The following is a 24,824-nucleotide window of genomic DNA, read 5'->3' on the forward strand; positions in this document are numbered from 1 at the left end:
AGACCCACACCTCTTCTTCCCTCGTATTGCACGCTGATCACACGTTGCTCCGATTGCGCGTGCCTTCCGAGCCCGTGTTGCCCGCTTCACGGCCGCTGTCTTTCACAGGTAGCAGCAAACAACTGGACGGACGCAGGAGGCGGCTGGCGCGCGTAATTTGAAATCACCTTGTGTCAATATAAAGGACCTCCTGAATGGTCACATGAACGGTGCAGGGGCTGGAGGGCTCGACATGCTGCGCGTTGGCAGTCCAGAAAGCGGCGTCGTCAATTTTGCTATGTGGCGGCAAATACGGGCATCTATCGCTGAAAGTGCAGCGCCGGTGTCAAGTGCTAGCTTCAATGTTCCTGCTATTATGAGTTCAATAACGTTTTTCGGTGAAGTGTGAGGCCTTATAGACTTCGCTGACACTGCAGTTCTCGCTTCGTGAGCGGCGACGTTTAGTTTTATTGGCGCAGAGGGCTCCACGTAGGTGCATGAAGGAAAGAGAGCAGCGGCGAGAAGTTGACGGCGAGCGGAGAATGCGGTCTCGACGACAGGAGCAGATTAAAAGGTGTCTGAATAGTTGCGGCGTTGTTGGAAACGAGGCGCATATGAACGCGCATTGTTGGGGACGTTCGCTGTAAGGAGGTGACAGTGGCTTGCCACGCGTCCAGCACGGCCACAGTAAAAACAAATCATACGATTGTCTTCCGTGCACTAATGGTCTTGAGGTCGTGCACACTGCACGAGTGGCCGGACTGGAGGGGATACGGGTGGGCGCAAAGGTGGGCGCAGGGGACTGTAGGTCTGTGGAGCAGGCATCCTAGAGACTGCGGCATACGTCAGGGGAGTGGCAGTCGTAGCCTGCTCGAGAGAAGGCGAAATGTGGTGGGCTACTTGCTCCATGATGACAGATTGGAGAGCGGGCGCCAACGGAGAACTCGACCGGCCATGTGTAAGTGGAATCAGAGAAAGCTGACGAGCCACCTCTTCACGGATGAACTACTCGATCTCTAGCAGCAGCGAGGTGTTATCCCGGGCAACAACCAAGCTTGACATTGAAGTGGCCTGAGTTGGAGATTGGCGGGTGGCAATGCGTTGTTTGCGTGGTTCGTCGAAGCTTTTACAGAGACTGACGAGTTCAGAGACTATCGCCTGATTTTTCGCCAACAGCATCTGGAAGGCGTTGTCTTCAATGCCTTTTAGAATATAGCGGACCTTCTCGGCATCAGCCATTGTAACATCAACGCGGTTACTGAGGTAGACCACATCTTCTATATAGCTGGTAAATGTCTCCCCGCACTGTTGCGCACGACCACGCAAACGTTGCTCGGCGCGAAGCTTGCGAACGGGGGGGCACCCAAATACCTCTGTCACGCTAGTCTTGAAGGCAGTCCACGTCGTGAGATCACGTTCGTGGTTGCGGTGCCACATGCTAGCGACATCGGTCAAATAAAACGACACGTAATTCAGTTTTTGGTGTCGTCGCAGTGGCTGTGGATGCTCACCTAATTGTAGTCAGCGAGCCAATATTTTTTGTCATGGTCTTCGGTACCGCTGAATATGGGTGGGTCGGGTTGACGCAACGGGCTGGGTCAGACCACGGTAGTCACCGGGGCAGCGGGTTGTGGTTGTGGTGGTCCTTCTTCCGGCATAATGAAGACGGGCTGCAGTGTCCGATGGCGAAGTTCCAGAATTCTTGTACCGAGCGCTTCCACCAATTATAAAGGGGGCTTATTCGGGTCGAAGAGCAGCATCGACAAACGCAGCACTAGCAGGTAGAGCGCAGACAGAAAGCGAACTGGGTACGATCCACGCGATGGCAACGGGGATTTTCTGCCTGCCGATTTTTTTCGTCACACCTATTTCTATGTTTGTGCCTAATTGGATTTTGAGCGCCAGTAATGTCCTTTTACGTGTAGTTTCTTTGCTTCGTCTTGACTATGATGTTAAATGACCACTTAGAAACTTGGACAAAGGCAGCTGATTATTACCGCCTATACTCTGCTGGCGCAAAGGTTGTTAACTGCTTTGCAGCAGACTAGAGATCACGATGAGAAAGGCTCAAACTGCTCTATACACGACAGTACACTAGAACGTAACTTAGCGTACTTGAGTGCTCACTGCCCATTTTTAGCCGACACCACGAAAAAGCTGAATGCACTGGCGCAGCTTTGACCTAAAATGCTGTGCCCATTTTTGATGTTCGTGAAAGGTGTGTCGCAATTCCCAATGATCCTGCTGCTGATACAGTGACTTCGAAACTTCAATCTCTGTCCTGCAAAGATCTCGGGATTTCTCCACTAAAAGAACCGTCACAAGTTCTGACCACCGAACAATCCGCACTTCCACATGGCATCAGACCACTGAACGTACCGAAATACAAGTTAAAGCCGCTTCGAGGATTGTTGACCATTCCCTTTCTCCATAGCGAAAAAGTGAAAAAAAAATCGCACGTTCACCCGAGAGGCGAGGCATCGGGTGTGATGTCGAATTAGTGGACTGCTAACTATACAAAGTAAGGATAATACTTTTATCGGCCCTATATTGTTGCAACCATACGCAAACTAACTGAATTAACAAATATGGTGTCACGTGCCCACAAGCAAAAATGAACACATTTCACTTGACGACCACGAAAACTGGTTGACAGAATGCGGGAGTGAGGAAGCGCGGCAGCAGCAGCGAGCGAACTGACCTTCGTGTTGTGTCTCGCATCAACGCGAACTGAGGCTCGAAAACACAGCGCGCGGCGTACTCTGTACCCGTCGCAGAAGGATTTCGAGGTACAGCGGCCCGGAGTAGATCGTGCCCACCTTTTAACCACCCCCTCCAGATCTTTCCGCATGATGGAAGACGACGCCTGTCCCCCCCCCCCCCCGCTTTTTTCGCGTGCATGCACGAGATTGAGCCGTGATCGCCAGCTCACCCTCACACATAACGCACATGGCGCGTGGCGACGATTTCATTTACCTTGGACCTCATACAGAACCTCATGGCGACGACGACGGCAGAAATGCGCCTGTAGTGTCCATACATGCTATCGTAATCAAAAACCGAACATGAAACCCTAAAACCTAGAAATAGACTCAGTTTGTCACTCCTTTCAGATCATTTCTCGTTGTGTATAGCCGCACTAGATTTTAGGTAGACTTTGCAGCTCATAGAACCTGCCTCACTTCTTTTAATTGAGGAAATAAGATCAGTCTCACAAACTAATTGGTTTAGTGTGCCGTCTAATTTATACAATTATAACTTATCCAGGGGTGTACAATGGCAGTTCTTATTAATTGAGCCTATCCACTCCTAAAGCACCATAATTTTCCCTTAGATATGCCTTAAATTGCAGCTTTAGTTCCTAGCAGTTTAGTTCCAGTTTAGAAGAGGAATCTTTAGTATCTAAACATGCGGCCTCTAGCAGTAACTTAGGCGGAGCGCTGCTGATAATGCGCTGAAAGGCCGAATGAATTGGAATGGTTGCAGTATTGCCAAGAAAGGTTACACCAACAAAGCAACATTTTACGCTACCAAGGTGCAACGGCTAGACGCATCTCCATGGTCTAAATTGCGCACCCGGAGCTTTATTTAAATGTGAAAATTTGAGTGACAATGCTGTTAACGTCGACGTGATTACATGTTGGCGCAATATCAGAGCTCTGCTGCAAATATCAAGATCAGCGGGCCAGAAAAATACTGTAAGACGCCAAAAGTATTTAAGCTAATCACTGCTTCGGGAGTGTGCCAGCTGGTGTTTTAAAGGGCAAATATTGCTTTTTCTTGTTCCCGCATATGCCGGGCTGATTTAATACGGCTCATGACCTGCATTGTTCTTGGCGCACGTGTCTCGTTTTATTTCTTTTTGGATTTGTTTCGCTTTCTGATACATTGTATAAATGCATACATATTATTACGGTGCAATCAAGAGTGGCACCAATCAGAAGAAGACGGTTTAACGTACGTACATAGAATCGGTCTCGACAGTCGTCTTCTGTATGCATCGTTGTCTCTCTTGCAAATATTGTAAATATATCATTATATGTGACTTCTGCAACGTAACAAATTGGTGAGAGGTGCGGGGTACCCGCGAGAAATAACAACGGAGCTCCGCATTGGTCGGACTAGACAGCATGGCGGGCGAAGTAGGACCCGACATAAGCGGCCCACATCAAAGCCTACAATACTGATGGTAGCGCTGGCTCAGCCGCGGGATCCAGTAACGTTCTACTGCACCGACCGCTTCGACGGGGTAGATTGCATTGCCACATATGAGCGTGTAAGGGCTGCACAACGAATGAGATCCGGTGATTATGTTGGCTAACTTGATCTTGCAGACACGGCGAAGGTGTGGTATGACAACCACGAGGAAGAGCTTAACTACTGGGACACATACAAACAGAAGCTGAGGGACTTTTGCGGCCGTCCCGCGGGGCGGAAGAGCACCGCTAGGAACTAGCGGCGAGCGCCCCGACGTCAACAGAATCATACGCATCTTACATCCAGGGCGTGCTGGCTCTGTACCGTACGGCCGACAGCGATATGGCTGAGCTGGACGCGGTTGGGCAAGTAGTGCAGGTGATTGCTGACAATGCTTTCAACCTGCTCGTGTGCAAAAATTGTAGAATAGTACGGGATATCATAAAAGAGTGTCAACGCTTTGAACATGCCAAGAGTCACCGCATTGCAACGCCGTTCGCAAGTATGTCAAACACAGCTGCGACATCCTCTTGTCACGACAGGCTAGGAGTGCACCGACCATCATCATCAGATGATCTTACACGGATGGTAGGCGAGAAGTTAAAACCATGGCTTCTGCAGCCCTTTCTTCCGGTCCCAGTGAGTTGAACAACTTGCCTATAGCATCATTTGTGCCAGCAATAGTCCGCCAAGAACTAGCTAATCTTGGAGTTCATTGTGTATGTACCGTTACAGCTTCACAGCTGTCTCATGCTCCCGGTCTATCAACTGGTCCCCGGTACGCTACCGAAATCCAGTCGAGTGGCGAACCACCGACGATCGACTAATTTGTTTTGCCTGTCGGCTTATCGGTTACGTTGCTTGCCATTGTAACAAACCTCTTGTCGCCTCCCCTCTGCGACCGCCATTCACCAGTTATGATCATTCCGAACAGGTCGAGCATCGCTACTAGCTTCCATCGGCACCGCAGCAGCCGCACAATGACGCTTGTGCTCCTTCGAACAGCCCGTCGTCGTCATTCCGACGTCACCAGCTCCGTTCGCCACCGGCTCCTCGACCATCGTCCCTATCGCCGCAGGCTCGTCACACACCATCCCCGATGCAGCCCCGACTCACATCTCCGAAAAACTACGTGATGCAGCTCCCGAAGATGACCCTGCGTTGACGTCTCGACCGCAATACCCTCTGACCACTTCGCCGACCAAATCTAACTTGATGGATGTTTTAGTCGATGGCGTCAATGTCCCAGCGATCATTGACACTGGCGCGCACGTCTCCATGATTAGTGCGCAATTGTGCCGACACCTGAATAAAGTTCCCACACCTGCTACCTCGCGCACCCTCCGTGTCGCCGATGGAGGGACGCCTACCGTGCTTGATATGGGTACCGCTCCCATTGGCATTGCGGGGTGCCTAACGACTGTCTTGTTTTCCCTTTTGGAACAGTGCTCTCACGCCGTTATACGCGACTTAGACTTTTTATCGTTGCTATCAGCCCTCTTTGAAGGTGGGTTTAGTGAACTGGGCCATGGTTGCTATATTCGACCAGTCATACAACCACGGTTATGCTCTCCCGAAGGCGTCCACCTGTGACCTCAAGCCACCATGTACGCGCCTCTACTGTCGCTCCCATCTGTTCCCGACAGCGTCTACGTACTATGTCAAACCGCTGACGTACTGCTTGAAAGAAATTTGGCCGTTCCCTATACCGTGCTCCCTCTTATAGGTCATCAGACTTCCACTCCCTCTCCTTAATTTTACCTGCTCGACTCAAATTTTTAGCAGAGACATATCTTTGGGCGACATCTCGCCTGTGAACGATTGCGAGATATTGGCTCTGGAAGCCAAATTTCCGTCACCGTCTACAGGAACGTCCAATTCACCGAATCTCTCACACTTCGCAATATGATTGCACCTGATCTTCCTCCGGCTCAAGCTGCTGTCCACCGCCATCTCTTTGAAACTTACCACGTCATTTCTTACCTTGATGGCCGCCCTTTAGCCCAGACATCTGTGGTCACCTATGGTATTTACACCGGAGACGCCAGCACATTACGCTGCCGGCCGTACCGTGCTTCACATGTTGAAGGGCAAGTGATACTTTGAGAAGTCGATAAGATGTTGGCAAAAGGCGTTATCGAGTAACGAGACCGCTGACTTTTTACCCGTTTACCTTCTGTTCGGCCGCTACTCTTCTTTGCCATTTGATAGACAAGTTCCTTCCTCGATGAACACTCCCACTGAATATGCTCAAGACGACTTCGTCCGTGCTCGCACGGCAAGCCAGATTGCCACCTCCCGGCTCACTGAGTCTCAGGCCACGCAGATCTGGTACGACAGCCTATATCGAGACGTTCGATTTCCTCCTGGCTGCGTTCTCCTCCTATGGAGACCATGTCGTCGCGTCGGCTTGTCTGAAAAGCTGCTGCCACGCTACAGAGGCCCCACGTCAGCTTGGCGATGTGAACTACGAGATCGCTCGGCGTGAACTTGCGTGTCCCCACACATGTAGTGCATGTGTCCCGGCTGACGCCTATTTTTGCCGCGAGTCCACCTCTCTTATACTTAGCGCCGAGACGGCGCCTTTACAGGCGAGGGTTGCGACGCAACCATGAGTAACGCCAGTCAGATTTAACCTGTGTAGGGGAATCTGCCTCTACAGCCATCTTGTTTATGCATCGCTCTTTCTTTTGTAAGCATTGTGAATACACCGTGATATGCCACTTCTGCAATGAAATAATACTGAAGTAATTATTATTTAAATTCTGCAGTTTTATGTGCCGAAACCGGGAACTGAATATGAGGAACGCCGTATAGTGGCACAGGGGCGGAGGGAGGGAGGGCTCAGATTATTAGGTAACCTGGCGTTCAGCAGTGTGACCCAATGTACCACGCACGAGCATCTTTGCATTTCTCGCTAATCGGAATGCGGCCGCTGTGGCCAGGATCGAACTCTCAAACTTGTGCTTAGCAGCGCAACGCCATGGCTACTGGGCTACACGTTGATTTATGCATAAACGTGGTGTAGACCACAATAAATGCTGTATTTTAAGGTTAGTGCTCAGGCTTTGTCTCACAACTACCATGTCCATGTTTAATTCTCTTATGATGTGTACGGGAGTTTCAGTAACGGAATACATACAGCCCGGCCTTACACATTGCCTATGCGCATAAATGCGACCTGCGATATCCCGGGGACAAGCTCGAAATGTAATTAATCAAAGAACTTCTGACATAGGATATGGCTTAGAAAGGATGACCTAGAGGGCCCTGTGTTCTTTCGATGTCTATCAAGAGGATACAAGGAACAACTTCAAGAAGAAGAAGAGTAATTAATATGTGGTTTGCGTCAGAGAACGACGCAAGTTGGTTGATTAGTGAACGGTGCGCTTTCATAGATCGCACCTTGTTAAAAATACTTTGCCTGAGGTGGACTAAACTGAAGTGTGAATTCCAGCTGCACAGGATTGAGTGTCGTGCCTACGATTTTACTGATGGCAGTTCAGCGAGTGGAGCTACCTTTCACCTGGCATTCTCGCTCTCACCGTGTATCCTTGGGAAGCAGAGTAGTTCACTTAGGATGAGTGTACTTGCCTGCCTGATGATGTAGAGGTAGAGAGTATATGCCATCCCGATGCTGGCTACGGCGAAGAGCAGCAGCACGAACAGGATAGCGTCCCTGTAGAAACGCAACGGAGCTGGTTGGGCGAACAGGATTGACCGCACCAGTGATCCCTTGGCTGTGGAGAAGCCTGCGAACCGACGGAGGTCATTATCAGCTCTGTTACGCGTAGTGAAGTTGAGATTTGGCGAAGCTGTATGCCAAATGCAGAGTTTAAATTTGAAATAAATTCTGTAGTTTTAAGCGTCAAAACGGTGGTAGGATTATGAGGCACGCCGTAGTGGGGGACTTCTAGTTAATTTTGACCACCCTCTCGTTCTTTTCACCCAATGCACGGTACCCGGGTGTTTTTGTATCTCCCACCGATGGAAATACAGCCACCAACTCCGGGATCTGATCCCGTACCCTTGGGTTCAGCAGCACAAAGCGAAAACCACGGCGAGTTGGTATAGTTCGCCAAAGGCCATCCATATAAATGCGAAGAGCACTCCTAGGATCCTACGCGCACTCTCGCGCGTTTATTTCTGTATGCAACCGTTGCGCTCTGCCGTTAATAAAACAAGGGAAGAAGAAGAAGAAGACGGCCGGAGAAGATGATACAATGACGATTAATTCGGCGGTCGTCACTTCCATCGCCATAGTTAAATTAGGTGGTTTTAACAGTTACGGTTTCCCGGTGTAGTGGATCGTAACACCCGCCAACAAGGGTCACTGGCTATGTGCCACTAAGTATGTGGCGCTCTTGAATGAGCTCCTTTGACAGCAACCTGTGTCACTGGATGTCAATCACTGCGTATGAGCCGCTCTTCAATGAAGCGTCAGACAGGAGTCCAGCCAAAGTACAGGCCTCGTGCACGACGTGCTTCGGCGGAGACAACTTCTTCTGTCTGAAAAAAAAAATTAAAATTCGTACGTGCTTATGTTGGCATTCAAAGTTATCTGTGCGAATAATTTTTAATAATAAGCTCTGTTGTGGGGAGAAACACAGCCAGTCCGATGAAAGTAGGCAAAGAAAGGGTACTACTCCGTGTATTATCTGGCAGTTGCTATTGCTTTGATAACAACTTTATTGGCTTATTATGTTTCGGTTTCGTGCTTTCGCTCGGAGGTACTGCTCTCCTGCCAATTATTTTTTTTTAGTTCCGCAGTGCATTTTGTCTGCATTTTTTATCACTTAACCCTTCTCTAAGGTGTCCCTAGATTTTATTCACGCGCACTCCTGCGTGCGGATGCCGAGAAACGCGTCATGCGGAAACCGCTGCGCTATCCATTGGCACTACCGAGCAGACCGCGTCTGGACTCCGAGACGGGAAGCATGGTGCGTTGGTGCCGGCGAACTCCGAGAATTGTTCCCTGCCTTGCTGCACACTCAGTGGTACGTACTCAGGGACCCAAGTTGGCGAGAGGCTCATAGTAAAGCAGCACATACCCAGTACACTTATGGTGCAGCCTGCGAATTCGTCGGGTTGCTGTCCTTCGGGAACCCATGTGAGGTGGGTTCAATTTCACTCGGCGTAGGAGAAACTTAACGGACCATTTTCGTCATTGTGGAGCAGCACATTCCTAGTGGCACCCACCTAGTTACTCAAGTTGGCTTCAAAGACGTTCATTGAAAAGCGGTACACACCAACTCACACGCACCCGGCAACCCTAGTGTGCATCAAATAGGCTCATTTGAGGCCAGCACAGACCGAGTGGCACATGCCCAGCTCTTCAAGTCGGCGCCAAAGAGCTCAATAAAGGCACGAATGCGAGCTAGTTGGTAAGAATCAATCAGTGAAAAACAGCGTGAACATAGACATGAAAGCAATACAGGAGAAGCGCTGTCTGCCAACTACTACTTTGCTTTGCTGTGCTCAGACACACCTTTGAAAATGCGTTTGTGGTGAAGCGGATTTCTCATGCACTCCCAGCTGCGCATGCGCCAAGTAGTTAAAAGGTGGACTCGTGCAAGTGAACTCGTTCAAACAGTTTACAATAGCTGTACCTACCAAGTCCCGTGTATACAGTGACCGATGTCGGCGTGAAAGAGCTTCGTTGAAGAACGCCACGCACGGACATATTGCCTCCTACTCAGAGACCAACGTTTGCGCGATGGTTGGGGCTGAAAGCTGTTGCCTTAGTGCAGCAGCCGGATGCGCTGCCCATTAGACCGTGAACTACCCTGTGACCCAGGTATATAGGCGGGAATGCGGTTAGATTCATAGCTCTCGGAAAGTATGTGAATTGCACTAATAATTCTATTGAATTAAAAAAAGTGTTGCCTACTGCTGCGATTACATAAACAAATACAAGAACAGAAAAGCTGCAGTTTAACGTTCGTTACTTTGCGATCAGACGTCGTGGACGTAAATAATCAGACTGACATGTGACGACACGGATCCGTATTTCTAACAATGTTCAATGTAATTTGGGGATGCATATGTTATGCCAGCTTTTTCTAAGGTTGCTGAAACAATAATTTACACGAGTCTTTTTGGTTTCTTTTCCTTCAATAATCTGATAAGTGATCATCAATATGGCTTCCAACCTGGCAAGTCGACAGAGATCACATTATTTTATACAAAAAAAAGCCTTCATTCAAAAGATTTAGATGAAACCAATAGTAAAAGCTATCGGTCTCTTTCTTGACTTCAGCAAAGCGTTTGATTCGGTATAACATGGTATTGTACTAGCAAAATTAGAAATTTACGAAATTTGTAGTATCGCAAAAGACCTAATGGAAAGCTACCTGACGGAAAGACAACAGTACACAAGGGCACGTAACACTTGCTCTGACCATGGTACATTAAAATATGGTCGAACTCAGGGATCCATTTTAGGTGCTCCTATTCACTACGTATATAAATGATAATCGTAGCATTTCTTCAACTTCGAACATTATCCTATATGCTGGTGATACTAACATCTTTTCTAGCTCCCCCCCCCCCCCAGACATAGCAGAACCTAGCAGACCTAGCAAGCAAATTGGTGGCTTCACAAATTACATGCTTGGCTTATTGTAAATGAATTGACATTAAACGTTAAACAAAAACAATTTCCTACTATTCCACGCAAAAAACAAAGCAATAAAGCCCAACCCAAAGCTCTATTTCGATGATTCAGAAATCGCACGTAATAATAGTTGCATGTTTCTGGGTGTACACTTCCGCCACGGTATGAGCTGGTCTGATCACATCACTCATGTGAAAATGAAAATGGCTCGATCCATAGGTGTTATCAGCCGTATTAACCATCTTCTTCCATATTCTGTAGCGAGGCAGCTGTACTTTTCAGTTGTTCATTCGCGCCTTGCACACTGCAACTTAGTTTGCGGCACGTATACTACGACCGATGCAAAAAAATTGATAATCGCGCAACAAAAATCATTGAAACTATTAACGAGAAGGCAAGCTAGACAAAATAAGTTATTCTCTGTTATTGACGTAATTCGTATTACTGAGTGATATAGGTCTAAACTAGTGGTCCTTGTCTATCTTCGTAATAAAGAAGACTTTTTTTTTCAGCAATATGTACCTCAGCCGTGATATTAACTATAACTCATGAATAAACTCAGTTGTTTCGATTAGAGCGAAGGCAAATTGTGGCACTCAATTACTAGATCGTCAAATAATAAGAATATGTAATAATTTTTCTTCTGTACTGTAAAATGCACAATTGAGCAGATCTGTATGGCATTGAAAAGAGAAATTAAGATTACTTTTTGGTTCAGGTTGAAGCGTTTTTGTGTTTTTTTCCTCGGCGCTTTTTTCTGCGTGTGTTCGTATCCCATCACCTGCGATGTCTAACTCTGTTTGCTTAAGACGAAGCTTTAGCTCGGGTGCTCCTATCTAAAGACATGTAAAAGGAGAATTCGTTTTTCTCGGCAATCACTGGACCGAATTTGACGAGATTTGTTGCATTTAAAAAAGAACTTAAAATCTAGTGACTGTTTGTTTTGAATTTTTAAGTTAGGTCGTAAATGTTTTATTAAACATTGGCAAAAACCGAATTTTCAGAAAACGAAACTATCAAGTTTACAACTCTGTAATCCAACAACGAAAAATGATGACACAATTCTGTGAATTGCATCTGATAGTACATCTAATGTGGAGAAAGTTGTATGTTACACATGAATATAAAAAAAATTAGTAATATGGAAATACGCCTTTTGCAGAACCCTTGTAACCAACGTAACAAATTCACGTAAGAAGTAAAGTGACGTACCGAATTTGTCCAGTTTTAATGATCGAATGGGTGCCGTTTACAGAACTGCGATATCTGTTTTTGATGCAGAGCTATGAATTTGTAAACGTTGTGCTTCTATTTTTTTTTCAAACTGTCGAATATTTAAAACCTTTTTAACAAAATTCAGGCCTTACATCGAAATGTCGCTTCCAACAGTGCCTAGAATGTAACTTTCACTCTGAAATGCAACAAATGTCATTAAAATCGGTCCAGGGGTGATTCAGGGTCCAGGGTTTTACATGTATTTGAATAGGCCGCGTCGCATGTAACACTCCACATGTAACGTTATGCACATCGTTTAGTCTTGAAATTTTGCTTGAAGTATTCACGTTTTGATATGCTGATGTTCAATGATTATATTGTTAACACAAGATGGAATTGTTTATATTTTATTGCATCTATTGCGAAGGTTTGCATGTGACTGGGAAATGTTTTTGAGGAATTTATATATGCGAAGTATTTGAAATGAGCTGTTGTTGAACGTTTCTTTGTCGACCTCTCTGCTGACCCGTATATTTACGAAACGGAATGTAGGCCTAGTCAGGAAACATGCTTTGTCAGTTTCCTTTTGCCTCATCTCGTTGGTATTATACATTGTTGCATATGTACACATGTCCGAATAACCGTATTTATTCCTATCATGGAACTAGTGTTAGATGCTCGTGTAAGACGGCCTTGCGTGCATAAGTCATCATTGCTAGCCGGCTTTATTTCCGCAATTGAAACCTGTGTGCATAAGTACATAATAAAGCAGCTTACCAAATATTGTGGCACCATTTTGATGTCGTCGCACATGATAATTGTAGGCAGCATAATTACAGTTTTGCTTGTAGCGCCCATATTTAAGAGCCCAAGGAGGCCGCCGCTGAAAGGCCTTGTAAATGTTTGGAGGACGCTTAAGCTTCGCTTTTAAGAACGGAACGCGATAAGATTCAAAGATTCCTGACTGCTTCTCGCGCTTCCTGGGAACGGCACCTTATGTAACGCTTGGGGTAAGCGCTACGCACAGATGCGAGCTTTCTGGTTCTCATTTTTGTTTGTTACCCAGCCTCGGCCCCCTCCCCCCTCCGGCCGTCGCCGCCGCAGAAGCGGATGTGCAGAGGCGAGCGTCATCTGGATGGTGTCGCAAGGAAGTGATCGGGGCACGCCGCTCCTACTAAGATAGATGTCAAAGGGGAGCTGGCAAAAGGGCTTGTGCTTGCGTTTGTGCGTAACAATACTATGTTTTCTCTTATGTTCAAATTACAGTCCGACGCTATCATGTCTGTTGGTTGTGTGTAAGTAGTGCCTTACGAACTGTCAGACGCATTCTACTTGGAGAAACTAAATTGGTTCAGTGACGCCTATGCGACACGCGGAGCGCCTGCGTGGATCGGAATGCCTGATTCGGGATCATATTTCTCACACGGTAAATGCCACTGGCGCCGACACAGCCACCGACACCCGATATTCTGCGACACTGGGCCCTCGACGCTCCCGCGTTAAAGTAATAATAATAATATTTGGGGTTTTACGTGCCAAAACCACTTTCTGATTATGAGGCACGCCGTAGTGGAGGACTCCGGAAATTTCGACCACCTGGGGTTCTTTAACGTGCACCTAAATCTAAGCACACGGGTGTTTTCGCATTTAGCCCCCATCGAAATGCGGCCGCCGTGGCCGGGATTCGATCCCACGACCTCGTGCTCAGCAGCCCAACACCATAGCCACTGAGCAACCACGGCGGGTCCGCGTTAAAGTAAGCGTTGAGGTAGGGAAGAATATCGAATATGCTGTGAGAACAGGGTGGTGCTTAGGCGCAGCGCGTTCTTGATGGGGGTCCTTACCTGTTCGTACCACAAGAGCGGTGACACGGCTGTTGCCGTAGTAGCGCGTCTGCAACACATGCGTTCCCCTGAAGAGCACGTGACGTCGGTGGTGTTCGGCAGAGAATTCCTCGTTGATTGGAAGCAATGGCGTCTTAACCACGGGCACGCTCTCACCTGCGGCAGGTTTACGCGACGGAAAGCCACCAAATCATCATTGACCCATTACACCACCAAACCATGCTTTGGAAATCATAAGATAGTCACTTGAGAGTGCGCTACTTGATTCAATGCTCTAAGGACTCCACACGCCTAGCAACCACTGTGCGATCCCCGTGTGCTGCCGTTGTGTTGCCCGCTGCTCCCAATCAGCCTCGCATTTATTGATCTCCTACAATTGCTGCCGTTCTCCGAGTTCATGCGTGCCGAACGTTAGGGATCATTGGGCATCAGTAACAGGGAAAGTGGACAGAGTCCCTGCGGCTTCCCTTCACCGACAGAGTGCGCCCCACAATACTTCCGGTATTACGACGCGGCTTATCGAAGCTAAACGCAATGAATGTTTCCTGAACAGGCTCTGCAGAAAACGCGCAAAGGTTGTACGCGTTATACGTAACGAGATTTATCAACACTGCCAACTGCATGTGGGGTTCGCTTCACTATGTTCTTTTTATTTTGCATCCAGAGTGTCAAGTAAAGCGTATAGTTAATCTTTTGCTATGAATTGTATAGAAGACAAGGACAACCGCCAAAATTTGTTAACGCGTCTCTGATTGCATGAACCTCCTCGTAGTCAGTAAACTTTTCATTCGCGACGGCTAAGCATGGAAAACATTGAGGAGCGCATACCGTAATGAGCTACGTGCTGAAGGCAGCAATTACAGCTATCGACCAGTGCCTGCTTGGGGAAACGCTTGAAAGGCGTGCTGAGCATAATTAATGAAAGCGTCAAGGTGTTTATTGATAGGGCACGTAAAGAACGAGAGGTCGAACTCGGTGCAGAGGTTTCACCCTGCGAGCATCCATAACTGGCCCCTGACGTAGACACTGGTAATGCGCCTGACCAACCGGTACTTTTTTCTTTGTTGTATTTAGTACGTTGGAGATACGCCTGGCTGATCGGCGGTTCTTGTTTGTTACAACTGTCCGCTGGAGAAAAGGATGCCGTCCTGGTGATATAAGCATATGGTTACATATATGAATCGTAGAAGGGATTGAGTTGATCTATCTGAACAGTTTCGTGACTGCGGCCACGCTGATCAGAAGACGGCGACACAGGCTCTACGGCATAGTTAACGGAGAAAGTTAGTGCAATCACACGGTAAGGGCCATGATACCACGGGAAAAACTTAGAGTAAAAGCCGAGATCTACAGCTGCAACCCACAGCCAAACCAAAGAATCGGAGGGCGAGCTTGGGTCAGAGACAACACGGCGGTGCTTTTGGTGTGTCTAATGTACAGAGGTAAGAAAACGGGCAAGTTGTCTGCGTTTCTCAGTATGCTGCACAGCTTGAGATACAGCAACACATTCCCATGAATCTGACTGGTAGGACAGAATTGTATCGACGGGGCTGGAAGGTTCCTGGCCGTGCAGTAAAAAAACGGATAAATACCAATGGTGCCTTAAGTGGCTGTTATTATAGGCGAACGCGAATATCCGAAGCACAGCGTCCCAGTTGGAATGGTAGGATGCGACGTACCTGGCGAGCATGTTGCCAAGAGTACGGTTTAAACGCTCCGTCAACCCCTTCGTCTTCGGCTGGTATACGCTAGTGGTGCGGTGGAAGATGTAAAACACCTTCAGAAGGGGCGTCACGACTTCAGATAATAAATTGAACGCTCTTCCACAACTGTGGAGAGGGGTGCAAGCGAAGTTGGGAATCCGCGGCTCTTCTTTGTGTAACGCCTCGGCTTCGCGCTCCCTCACGGCGAGGTCCTCACGTTGACGACGAGCCCTTTTTAGGGCGAGTTTCCGGCGCCGTTCATCAAACGCAGCCTGTTCTTTTACCGAACGCACGATGCGCGGCCCGCTCCCGCTGCTGTTCCTTCAACGCAGCCTGCTCTTTGACAGAACGAACCAGACGCGGCCTTCCAATCTGACTGCCAGGCCTGAACTGGCGGGAAACAGCAGGCACGAAGCCAGCGACCACTCGATCACACCCTTTACTTTCCCCTTAGCTCGCGCCTTGCGCTGCGTCTACTTCTTCGTGTATATCAAACCCTGGTTTAAAGTGTGCGTACGGTGAGCCGACAGGGACTTCCGAAAATAGCTTGTCGACACTATTTCATTCTTAAAAGCCAGATTCACTATAAAACATTTGTTTAGCGATGATCGCACGTCGCTAAATGGAGCACTTATACGTAACCTTTTCCCTGAACTCATGTACCGAAAGCCGTATCTGTCTCTATTTGGTCAAGATGTTCATTGCCGTGTGCGCAGAATGTGCATTACGCCAGCATCAAAATCATTTTTCTTTAAGCTGCATACCTCCACCCTGCCAGTTAAAAGATGGCTTTAGGAAAAAGGACTATATGTACCCTGGAATACAAATTGAACTCTGTAATCAACCCGAGACAATATAACATTGCTTTATACTTTGTCGTGACGCATTGCATTTTTCGGGCATTTTACCAAGAAGTATAAAAAAAGACCTTCCTCCCACATCTTATGGTATCTCGTTCCTTTCCTTCAAAAAGACAGTCAGTAATACACCATATGATTTGTTAACGTTATTAGGACTTCATTCATTATGGAGAAGCTGAATGATCGACAGGCATGCAGAGCCACCTCGTTCGACAAGGTTTATCTTTTGAGAAGAGGCTGCTCAAGTGCGTAGTGTGGTTGCTACCTTTGATCCCGTACCTGAAAGGATTTCGCTTTTGGACGCTTGTGTTTGGCCGTATTTTGAACCTTCATTGGACTGCGTAACATGTGTGTATTTGTTTCTCACGTATGTTTAAATGTAATGTAACACCTTTAGATTGACACTACTCATAATTCTATGGAATAAAAAACCGACAGTAGCTCAATGGGTTAGCCTGGTGGTCTTGCAACCCGGAACACGGTTGTTCAAATCCACAGGCCGGTAAGCAATTTTCATTTTCGTGCAGCTTGAGTTCTTTTCGTTAGGAAACACTAAAGCCGACACGAGTGAGGCAATACAAGCTACGCCTGAAAATGCGCGGTCTCAGTCACTAAAAAGTTCCCGAGCGGCTCCGTGACAAAAAACAATATTCCGCTGCATGAATTATGCAACGTTTTAGGCAGTTTCAAATGGGAGTGCAGTGGTTTCTGCATAGTGTGTGAGGTGATTCACTGCAAGGAAGGTACAAGGAAGCACAGTAAGGTATGTGACCTGTCTAGTTGGTGTTGATCAATGACATTTGAAAGGGCTAACTTGGACAAAGGACGGCGAAAGAGGAAACAGTGCTTGTACCTGCATGTCGCCTCTTTCGCCGTCCTTTGTCCAAGTTTGCGCTGTCAAACGACAAGGAAGCTAACCGTAAGGATTGGCTCCAACCTGATCAAATGGACGGAATGGGCAGGGGAGTGGCTGTAAAGGTGTGGCAGCGAATTCAGGGACCGACCTTCGACGCCGGCAGTCGAGGCAGCAGCGGACATGCTTGCTGACAAACTTGTACACGCCAGGTCTAAAATACCAGAGCGGAAGGTGAGTGTACATTCCTAACATGCCACCGTGTCATCGTGGGGATCAGCGTGAAACGACGCGTATAAATCAGCCCGAAGATGACACGCCAATACATGGAGCCATTGCCAGCCTTGAGGGAGGCACTTGCGACGGCACAGGAGGCGCCTGTCACCGTAGAGACCTAGATGCCGGAACAGCTGCAGGAACAGCAAGGAACTGCACAAGCGAAACAATCCACGGGTCCTTGCTTTGCTCATAGTGCATGTCAACGATGGCAAACGCTGACAGGACTAAATTGAGTGAGTAAAGACCGTTTAGGTCAGATGAAATTGCCAAGCGAGAGGGAGCGTCGGCAGCGGTGTGCTTGGGTCCAGAGCGGAACACGATACGGATGACGTACGCTTCTAAACGGAGCGTCCAGGGTGCGAGGCGCCAAGAGGGGGTCTTCCAATGTGGAGAGGCTGCACAGCGAGGGATGGTCCGTTACTACATAAAATGGGCGGCCAAATAAATAAAGTCGAAATTTCGTTATAGCCCAGAGGATACCTCAACACTCCTTTTCTATAAGAGAGTAGTTCCGACTTTGTGAGCGTGCGGCTAGAATAAGCAACGACACATTCATCAAAATCACGTCTGTGTTGGGCGAGAACCACGCCAACGCCGACTCCACTGGCATCTGTATTCATTATGCAAAAAAGAAGTGAGGCGTGCAGACAGGACACAAGAGTAGAGAAGTGGACAACACGAACGCCTTGACAACACGCGTCCTGTCTGCACGCCTTACTTCTTTTTTGGATAATGAATCCTTACGAACTAGCTCAGCTTTCGGTTGTTCTAAGCATCTGTATTGCCTGCAGTTCGGGCAGAGGGGTCAAAATGTCGCAGAATCGGAGGGGATGGCAGCAGACGACCTATGGTCGCGAAAGCCTTGTTGCAGGCATGCGACAAGGCGTATAGGGTGTTGTCTGCAACCTACAGTTCATTCAGAGAAGCGATGATGATAGTGAAGTTTTTTTTAACAAATTGGAGAAAATAGGAGCAGCGGCCGACGATGCTGCGTAGTGTCGTCAGGGCGGTGACTTTAGTGAACTGCAAAACTGCACGGACCTTTGCTGGACCTGGGAGCACACCTTTTTTGGATACGACATGGCCTAAGATGGTAAGTTTATAAATATCAAAGAAGCATTTTTTGATGTTTAGGTGCAGGCTAGCCTTGGTAAAACAGTGGAATAGCTCTCTTTGTCGATGGAGGTGATTCGCGAGATCAGATCAGAACACAACGGCATCATTTAGGCAACACAAACACGTGTGCCACTTGAAACCTCGCAAGATACTGCCCGTCATACGCTCGAAAGTAGCGGGCGTGTTACATAGGGCGAACTGCGCGACATTGAATTCGCGTAACCCGTCTGGTGTGACGAAGGCGGCTTTCGCGCGTAAGCCACGGCAACTTGCTAATATCCGGAGCGCAAGTTGAAAGAGGAAAAAAACTTGGCACCTTGCAAAGAGCTAAGAGCATCATCTATGCGCAGTAAGGGTTATACCTCTTTGCGCGTATTTGAGTTAAGAGGCGCGTAATCAACGCAGAAGCGAATAGAGCCACCTTTCTTCTTTACGACGACGACGACGACCTGCAAGGCACCCGGGAAATGGGGCGGCTGCATCGTGCCACGCAGAACCATATGTCTCACTTATTCGTCGATGATGCGGCGTTAAACAGCTGATGCACAATGAATACGCTGCGGGAGTGGAGCATTCGAACGGGCGTCGATGCTCCGGCTTGCGGTGACGATGCGGCCGAGATAGTTAGTTAAATGTGGCTTAATGGCGCGAAAGCGGCTAACGCTCTGCTGCGCTAAACATGGGGTGTTTTAAAATGCTGTTTAGGAAGAAAAAGCCTGTGTTAATAATCCATATTTTATGTAAAAATCCAGCGTCGTCTAGGAATTCACGCAGGTCATATAATGAGACTAGCGGATCATCACCCCAAATTAAAGCAGGGTGTAAAGGCATGCGTAGTTGATATAAGTTGTGCAAAAGGTTTCGTCAGTTTACTTCAATATGTCTACATGTCAGTAAATATGCATAACTGTTAGTGGCTCTTGGCATTTCGCACACGCTGGTGTGTCTTCTTTCGTAGTAAATAATTGTGTTTGAGGTGTGTGTGCCCAATGCGCAGTCGGCATAAAACTACTTCGAAGAACCGCTCCTGATGATAGCATTCACCAACTATATGGGTTTAGGGAGATGTAGCTTGTTGGCGCAACGGTACCATTCATGTTGCCATTTTAGCGTTAAGGATTGCCTAATTGCGCGGATACTATCTTTATATGGAAATGTTGTGTTTGTTATGACTTTGTAGGCGGCCATCGATGCATATATATCAGGTGTTTCGTTAACAGGTATCCCAACATGGCTTGGAACCCAGCAGAAACGAATTGACCTCCTATATTTGTTAAGCGCCATCATGTTTAAAATGTCTGATATCATGCGTTAATTCACACTCAGATTTCAGATGTAGAGCCTTCAGTGTGCTTAAAGAATTAGTGTATGGGACTGCATTATTGTGTTTGTCAGTGATAACCTTTTTAACAACAACCCATACAGTGTAAACTTCGGCCGTGATAACAGAGGCGTGCTGTGTTTAATCGAATACTTGTTTCCCAATTTTCCGTTAAGGCCCCCACCAGGCACGTACCCAGGCTTTTTTTTGGGGGGGGGGGGCAACCTAAGGTACCTTTTTTATGCAAATGAGGGGTGGGTTACCTTTACCAGTGTTATAGGTCAAGTGTGCGAGTGGTGTGATGGGAGTGGATGCAAAGACGACGACGGTAGCCAGCAGCGGTTGCACGACCGCGCCGAAGAAATAACTAGAATAGCAGCAACAAGAAGCGAGCACAGAGAAAAGAGGAAGAAGTCGGAGAGACGTGGAACAACAAGCCTGCGTGGAGGAAGGAGTTCGCCTGTGCTCCAGGCGCAGAAGTGAAGTCGTTGAGCATCAGGACCGTGCTTCGTGCCTTGTACTGGACCAGGGCGACCTTCCAGGGGAGTGTCAACGTGTTCACACGAACCGCGTTCTCATGATCACACGCAGGAAGATCCCGAGCGACGTCGAGAAAATGAAGTCCATGCAACGTAAAGCCATTTGACTTTGGTGTCCCGTGGCAAGACCTCTACCGTGCCAAGGCCACCTGCCCTTGTTCACAACGTCGCCGCGGGGCTTACTCCTCCATCACTGGATCCCGGGTGTTCGGCTGGGGGTGACCAGGATTATTCTTCAACAGTGCCTGTCTTCAGCACCAATTCTACGCTTCGAGGGCTGCCTCTGTCATCACCTCGAGTTCGTCTCGCAGCTGCACAGCAGACCATGAAACTGTAGGCCCTTCCAGACTTCCACATTTTCTTTAGAGACTTAATTCCTTGTTTGTTTGTGTGTGTGTTTGATTAGTTTCTGTAGTTTCTGTTCCTCTTTGTGCTGGATGTTCTTGAATGGATGGTTTGTAGTGTGGTAACGAACGACTTCGTCACTTCATGCGCTGAGCGGTGCCTCGGCCAGGATTAGTTTATTGAAAGAACATCAGAACTAGTACAAATGTGAATAACGCCCACCATTCGCCATAAAGACGCGTAAACCCGCAAAAGAGAAATGAAATAAGGTGTATCTGACAAGTAGTACGCCTGTGAGAAACACCTCTTCTTGGCAAACAAGGAACCAAATCGAATGAACTCGCGCAGGAAAGAAGCGCAGGAAGAACACTGCCAAGAAGTAAACAGACGAAAGTGCAAAATAAAGATTTATATCATCATCATCAGCCTATTTTATGTCCACTGCAGGATGAAGGCCTCTCTCGCTATAGCAGCTTTCTATAGTAGGATACATCTTAAAAAACAGCAGCTGGCAACCAAGACACACGGACGGCGCGGCATTGTGTTACTCCGCCAGCCAAATACAGAAGCAAACAAAATGGTCGTCATGCGGCCTTTTCAAAATGGCATCGTACTTGATACCTCCGGAGCATCTGCTATTCTTGAAGAGTCTTTCATCGACGGAAGCAATGAGGTCTGCAACAGGCATGGACGAAGCCTATGGAGTTTGAGCATTTCACTCTTCAAAAGTCTACTCGCCATGGTTGCTTAGTGGCTAGGGGTTGGGTTGCTAAGTACGAGGTCGCGGGATCGAATCCCGGCCATGGCGGCTGCATTTCGATGGGGATGAAATGCGACAAACCCGTCTACTTTGATTTAATAATAATAATAATATTTGGGGTTTTACGTGCCAAAACCACTTTCTGATTATGAGGCACGCCGTAGTGGAGGACTCCGGAAATTTTGACCACCTGGGGTTCTTTAACGTGCACCTAAATCTAAGCACACGGGTGTTTTCGCATTTCGCCCCCATCGAAATGCGGCCGCCGTGGCCGGGATTCGATCCCGCGACCTCGTGCTCAGCAGCCCAACACCATAGCCACTGAGCAACCACGGCGGGTTACTTAGATTTAGGTGCCCGTTAAAGAACTCCAGGTGGTCCAAATTTCCGGTGTCACCCATTACGGCGTGCCTCATTATCAGATCGTGGTTGTGGCACATAAAACTCCATAATTAAATCTTCAAAAGTCTGCGATACAGTTTATTTCACTGCTGAGCCCGTTTTATCATGACATTTTACTGCCAACTAAAGTGACACTTGACATTATATAGTTGCAGCGAAGCAAGCATATTATTTCACTTCAATAAAGAATTAGGCTTTCGCCATTCTACTATAATAGGCGAGGGAAAACGTATAAAATTGCGCGCTCAGGAATTTTTTTGTGCTTATGAATTTTGTGGCTGGGGCTTCACTGCAAGCTTAAGTTGTATCCGGCTATAGTGGCGTCTTTTTTTTGTTTATTCGCTCTGGAAGAATTATAGAGAAGTATATGTTTGAGGAACAATCAGAGTTCTTTTGGATCCCTCGTTTACTGCATTTTCAAGTGAAGTGTCAAAACCGACTCATATTCTTATTTGGGAAGTTGCGTAATGATGCGTGGCCTGCAGTCCCGTACAACCACGTAGAGCGCCGGACGCTGCAGTTCCAGACGTACTGCGCCTATGGCGGAAGGTTCGAAAAACACCTACATAAGCACAGCAGAGAAGTGGCTACGCCAGGCGGCTCGACTGATAACTGTAGAAGTGTCATTCAAAATAAGCAGAATTGTTCTCGACTTTCGACAGCGTTTTCTTTACTTCCTTTTTAAATAAAAAGATGTTGATCCATAAATATTTTCATAAACAATTCTTAAATTTAATTTTCGCTTTCCCTTCCTTTTCGGCTGTTGGCTTAATTTCTCAACTCCTTGCGACTGTTGTTTCCAGTTGCCAATTTTGCACGAAAAGGCATGTACTATTAGGAAAAAGCCAGATGAGGTAATGGGGGACAGTCATATTGCTTATGAGTTTAATGGTTATTTCAGGGTTTAAGATGGACGCTGTTTCGCATTATATTAATTTGCACTTTATTTAACCACATCGCTGATATAAGGTTCCGACGATCGGCCAGCGTTGCGGCGAGCCGCCACTCGTGGTAATAATGAAGCAAAAGGAAAAATTAAACTCAACTGGCGTTTTCTCCGGCTGCAACTTGTTCCTCCAGCATGCAGACCAGCTGACTATGAACCGGAACCCTTTCCTGGTCTCTGGATCAGTCTAAACAAAGATGGTTGAACTAACGAAGCAACAGGCTTGCGCGTGACCGTTGAATTGATGGCGGCAACTGAACGCATCTCGAGTTAATCGCGCCGGCACTGAATCGATGAGAAAACAGGTATTCACACCCCAGTAGATGCTGATTAACCGTCATTCAAAAGGAGTGGAAAAGGCAACAAAATGTTGACCACCGAATGGCTGTCAAGCCTCAACCTTGATTTGGCGGTGCTTTTGGAATGTGTCTGACGATTGGTGGTGTGGCCGGGGAGGGGGGGTGTATGCCTCTTAATTTCGGGGGAGGGGAGCACGGGCCACACCGCGGAGCCACTCCCCCCCCAGGGGGGGGAGCCACCCTTCCCCCTTGGTTACGTACCTGGCCTCCAGACTCACGTGTTCTTTTGTTTTAGAGCCATCAGTGTAATATTTCATGTTATTTTGATATTTGTCCTGAAGAGCACGGAATTCTTGTATAATGTGTTCGTCTGGGGTGCCTCTTTTCTTTAGATGTGTTAACGTCCAGTCGCATAACTGGAGGCAATTTGGCAATCTGGAGGACTTGATGGGGAAGGTCATAATCCGGTCAATAGTCCTCACATCGCAGAAGTGGCTTAATCATGTTCGGTTTATTTGTATAGTGTAAGCGTGAGTTGCATGGTGTGACGATGCTGTAGCATATGTGTTGTGGTGATGACTGAATTCCGAGTACGAAGGAAAAAGTGAGTAAAGCTCTGCGCTGCTGTAAGGAGGGTTCACTACACTCAACGTATAAACTTTAAATAGGCGATGTCCTGTAGGCACCACTTGCCAGTCGCAGAGCAAGGTTATGTACCGGATCAAGTTGTCGCATGTAGGACTGTCTGGCTGAGTCATAAACCACGGAGCCGTAGTCTAAAAGGCTACGCACAAGACACGAGTAAATACGTAAAAGGCACGTTCGGTCGGAACCCCAGCGCTTATGAGATTGCTTATGCTCATTTAACTTAATCTTTAGTATTTTAATGTGGGCTAGGCAGTTTAATTTTTTGTCAAAGATTACTCTCAAGAATTTATATTCTTGTTTTACCGGTAGTGCGACATCATTCCATTTCAAAACTGGGTCTAAGTACAATCCTCGTTTTCGCGAGAATAGCATTGTAACAGTTTTTTGAGTAGAGAAACGGAAGCCATTTTTCTCAGCCCACTCTATTACTTTATTTATTGTTATCTGTAGCTGCCTTTCGCACGTTGATAAGTTTGAGGCGTGGCACGCAATTTGCAGATTGTCGACATATATGGAGTGCATAACAGAAGGAGGAATGACTTTGTTAATAGTTACCCAATGATGAAGCAAATCATGAGTTTCGTTCTCCTGAGAAACTTTGTTAATAGAGTTCATTTTTACTATAAAGAGTGCTCTTCTAAGTATGTAACCTTGTGGCACGCCGTTTTCCTGGATAAATGTACCCGAGAGAACAGTACCTAGAGAAATTTAGAATGCTTTGTCGGATATAAAATCAGTGAGAGAGTTTAGCATTTTGCTACTGATTCCTAACGCAGCGAGGTAACGTAAGATTCCAGATCTCGAAGTAGTGTCAAACTTTTTTTCTAGATCGAAGAACACTGCCAGGCAGTTCTGTTTGTGTAAGAATGCTTCACGTACTTCGTGTTCAAGTCGGACGAGGT

At 47.3% G+C, this 24,824-nt stretch overlaps 1 protein-coding gene across 1 annotated transcript in view; it reads right to left on the bottom strand.

Moving 5' to 3' along the window:
• Positions 1-24,824, bottom strand: part of LOC142576609 (polyamine-transporting ATPase 13A3-like) — a 296,153-nt gene that overhangs the window by 138,139 nt on the left and 133,190 nt on the right. Inside the window, exons 11-12 of the mRNA XM_075686810.1 lie at positions 13,852-14,007; positions 7,771-7,928 (exon numbers count right to left, since the gene is read on the bottom strand). Coding sequence (XP_075542925.1) covers positions 7,771-7,928; positions 13,852-14,007 — 314 coding nt within the window. The remainder of the gene's footprint in view (positions 1-7,770; positions 7,929-13,851; positions 14,008-24,824) is intronic.

This window comes from Dermacentor variabilis, chromosome 3 (genome assembly GCF_050947875.1).
Source record: "Dermacentor variabilis isolate Ectoservices chromosome 3, ASM5094787v1, whole genome shotgun sequence".
In the NCBI taxonomy this organism is placed as follows: domain Eukaryota; kingdom Metazoa; phylum Arthropoda; class Arachnida; order Ixodida; family Ixodidae; genus Dermacentor; species Dermacentor variabilis.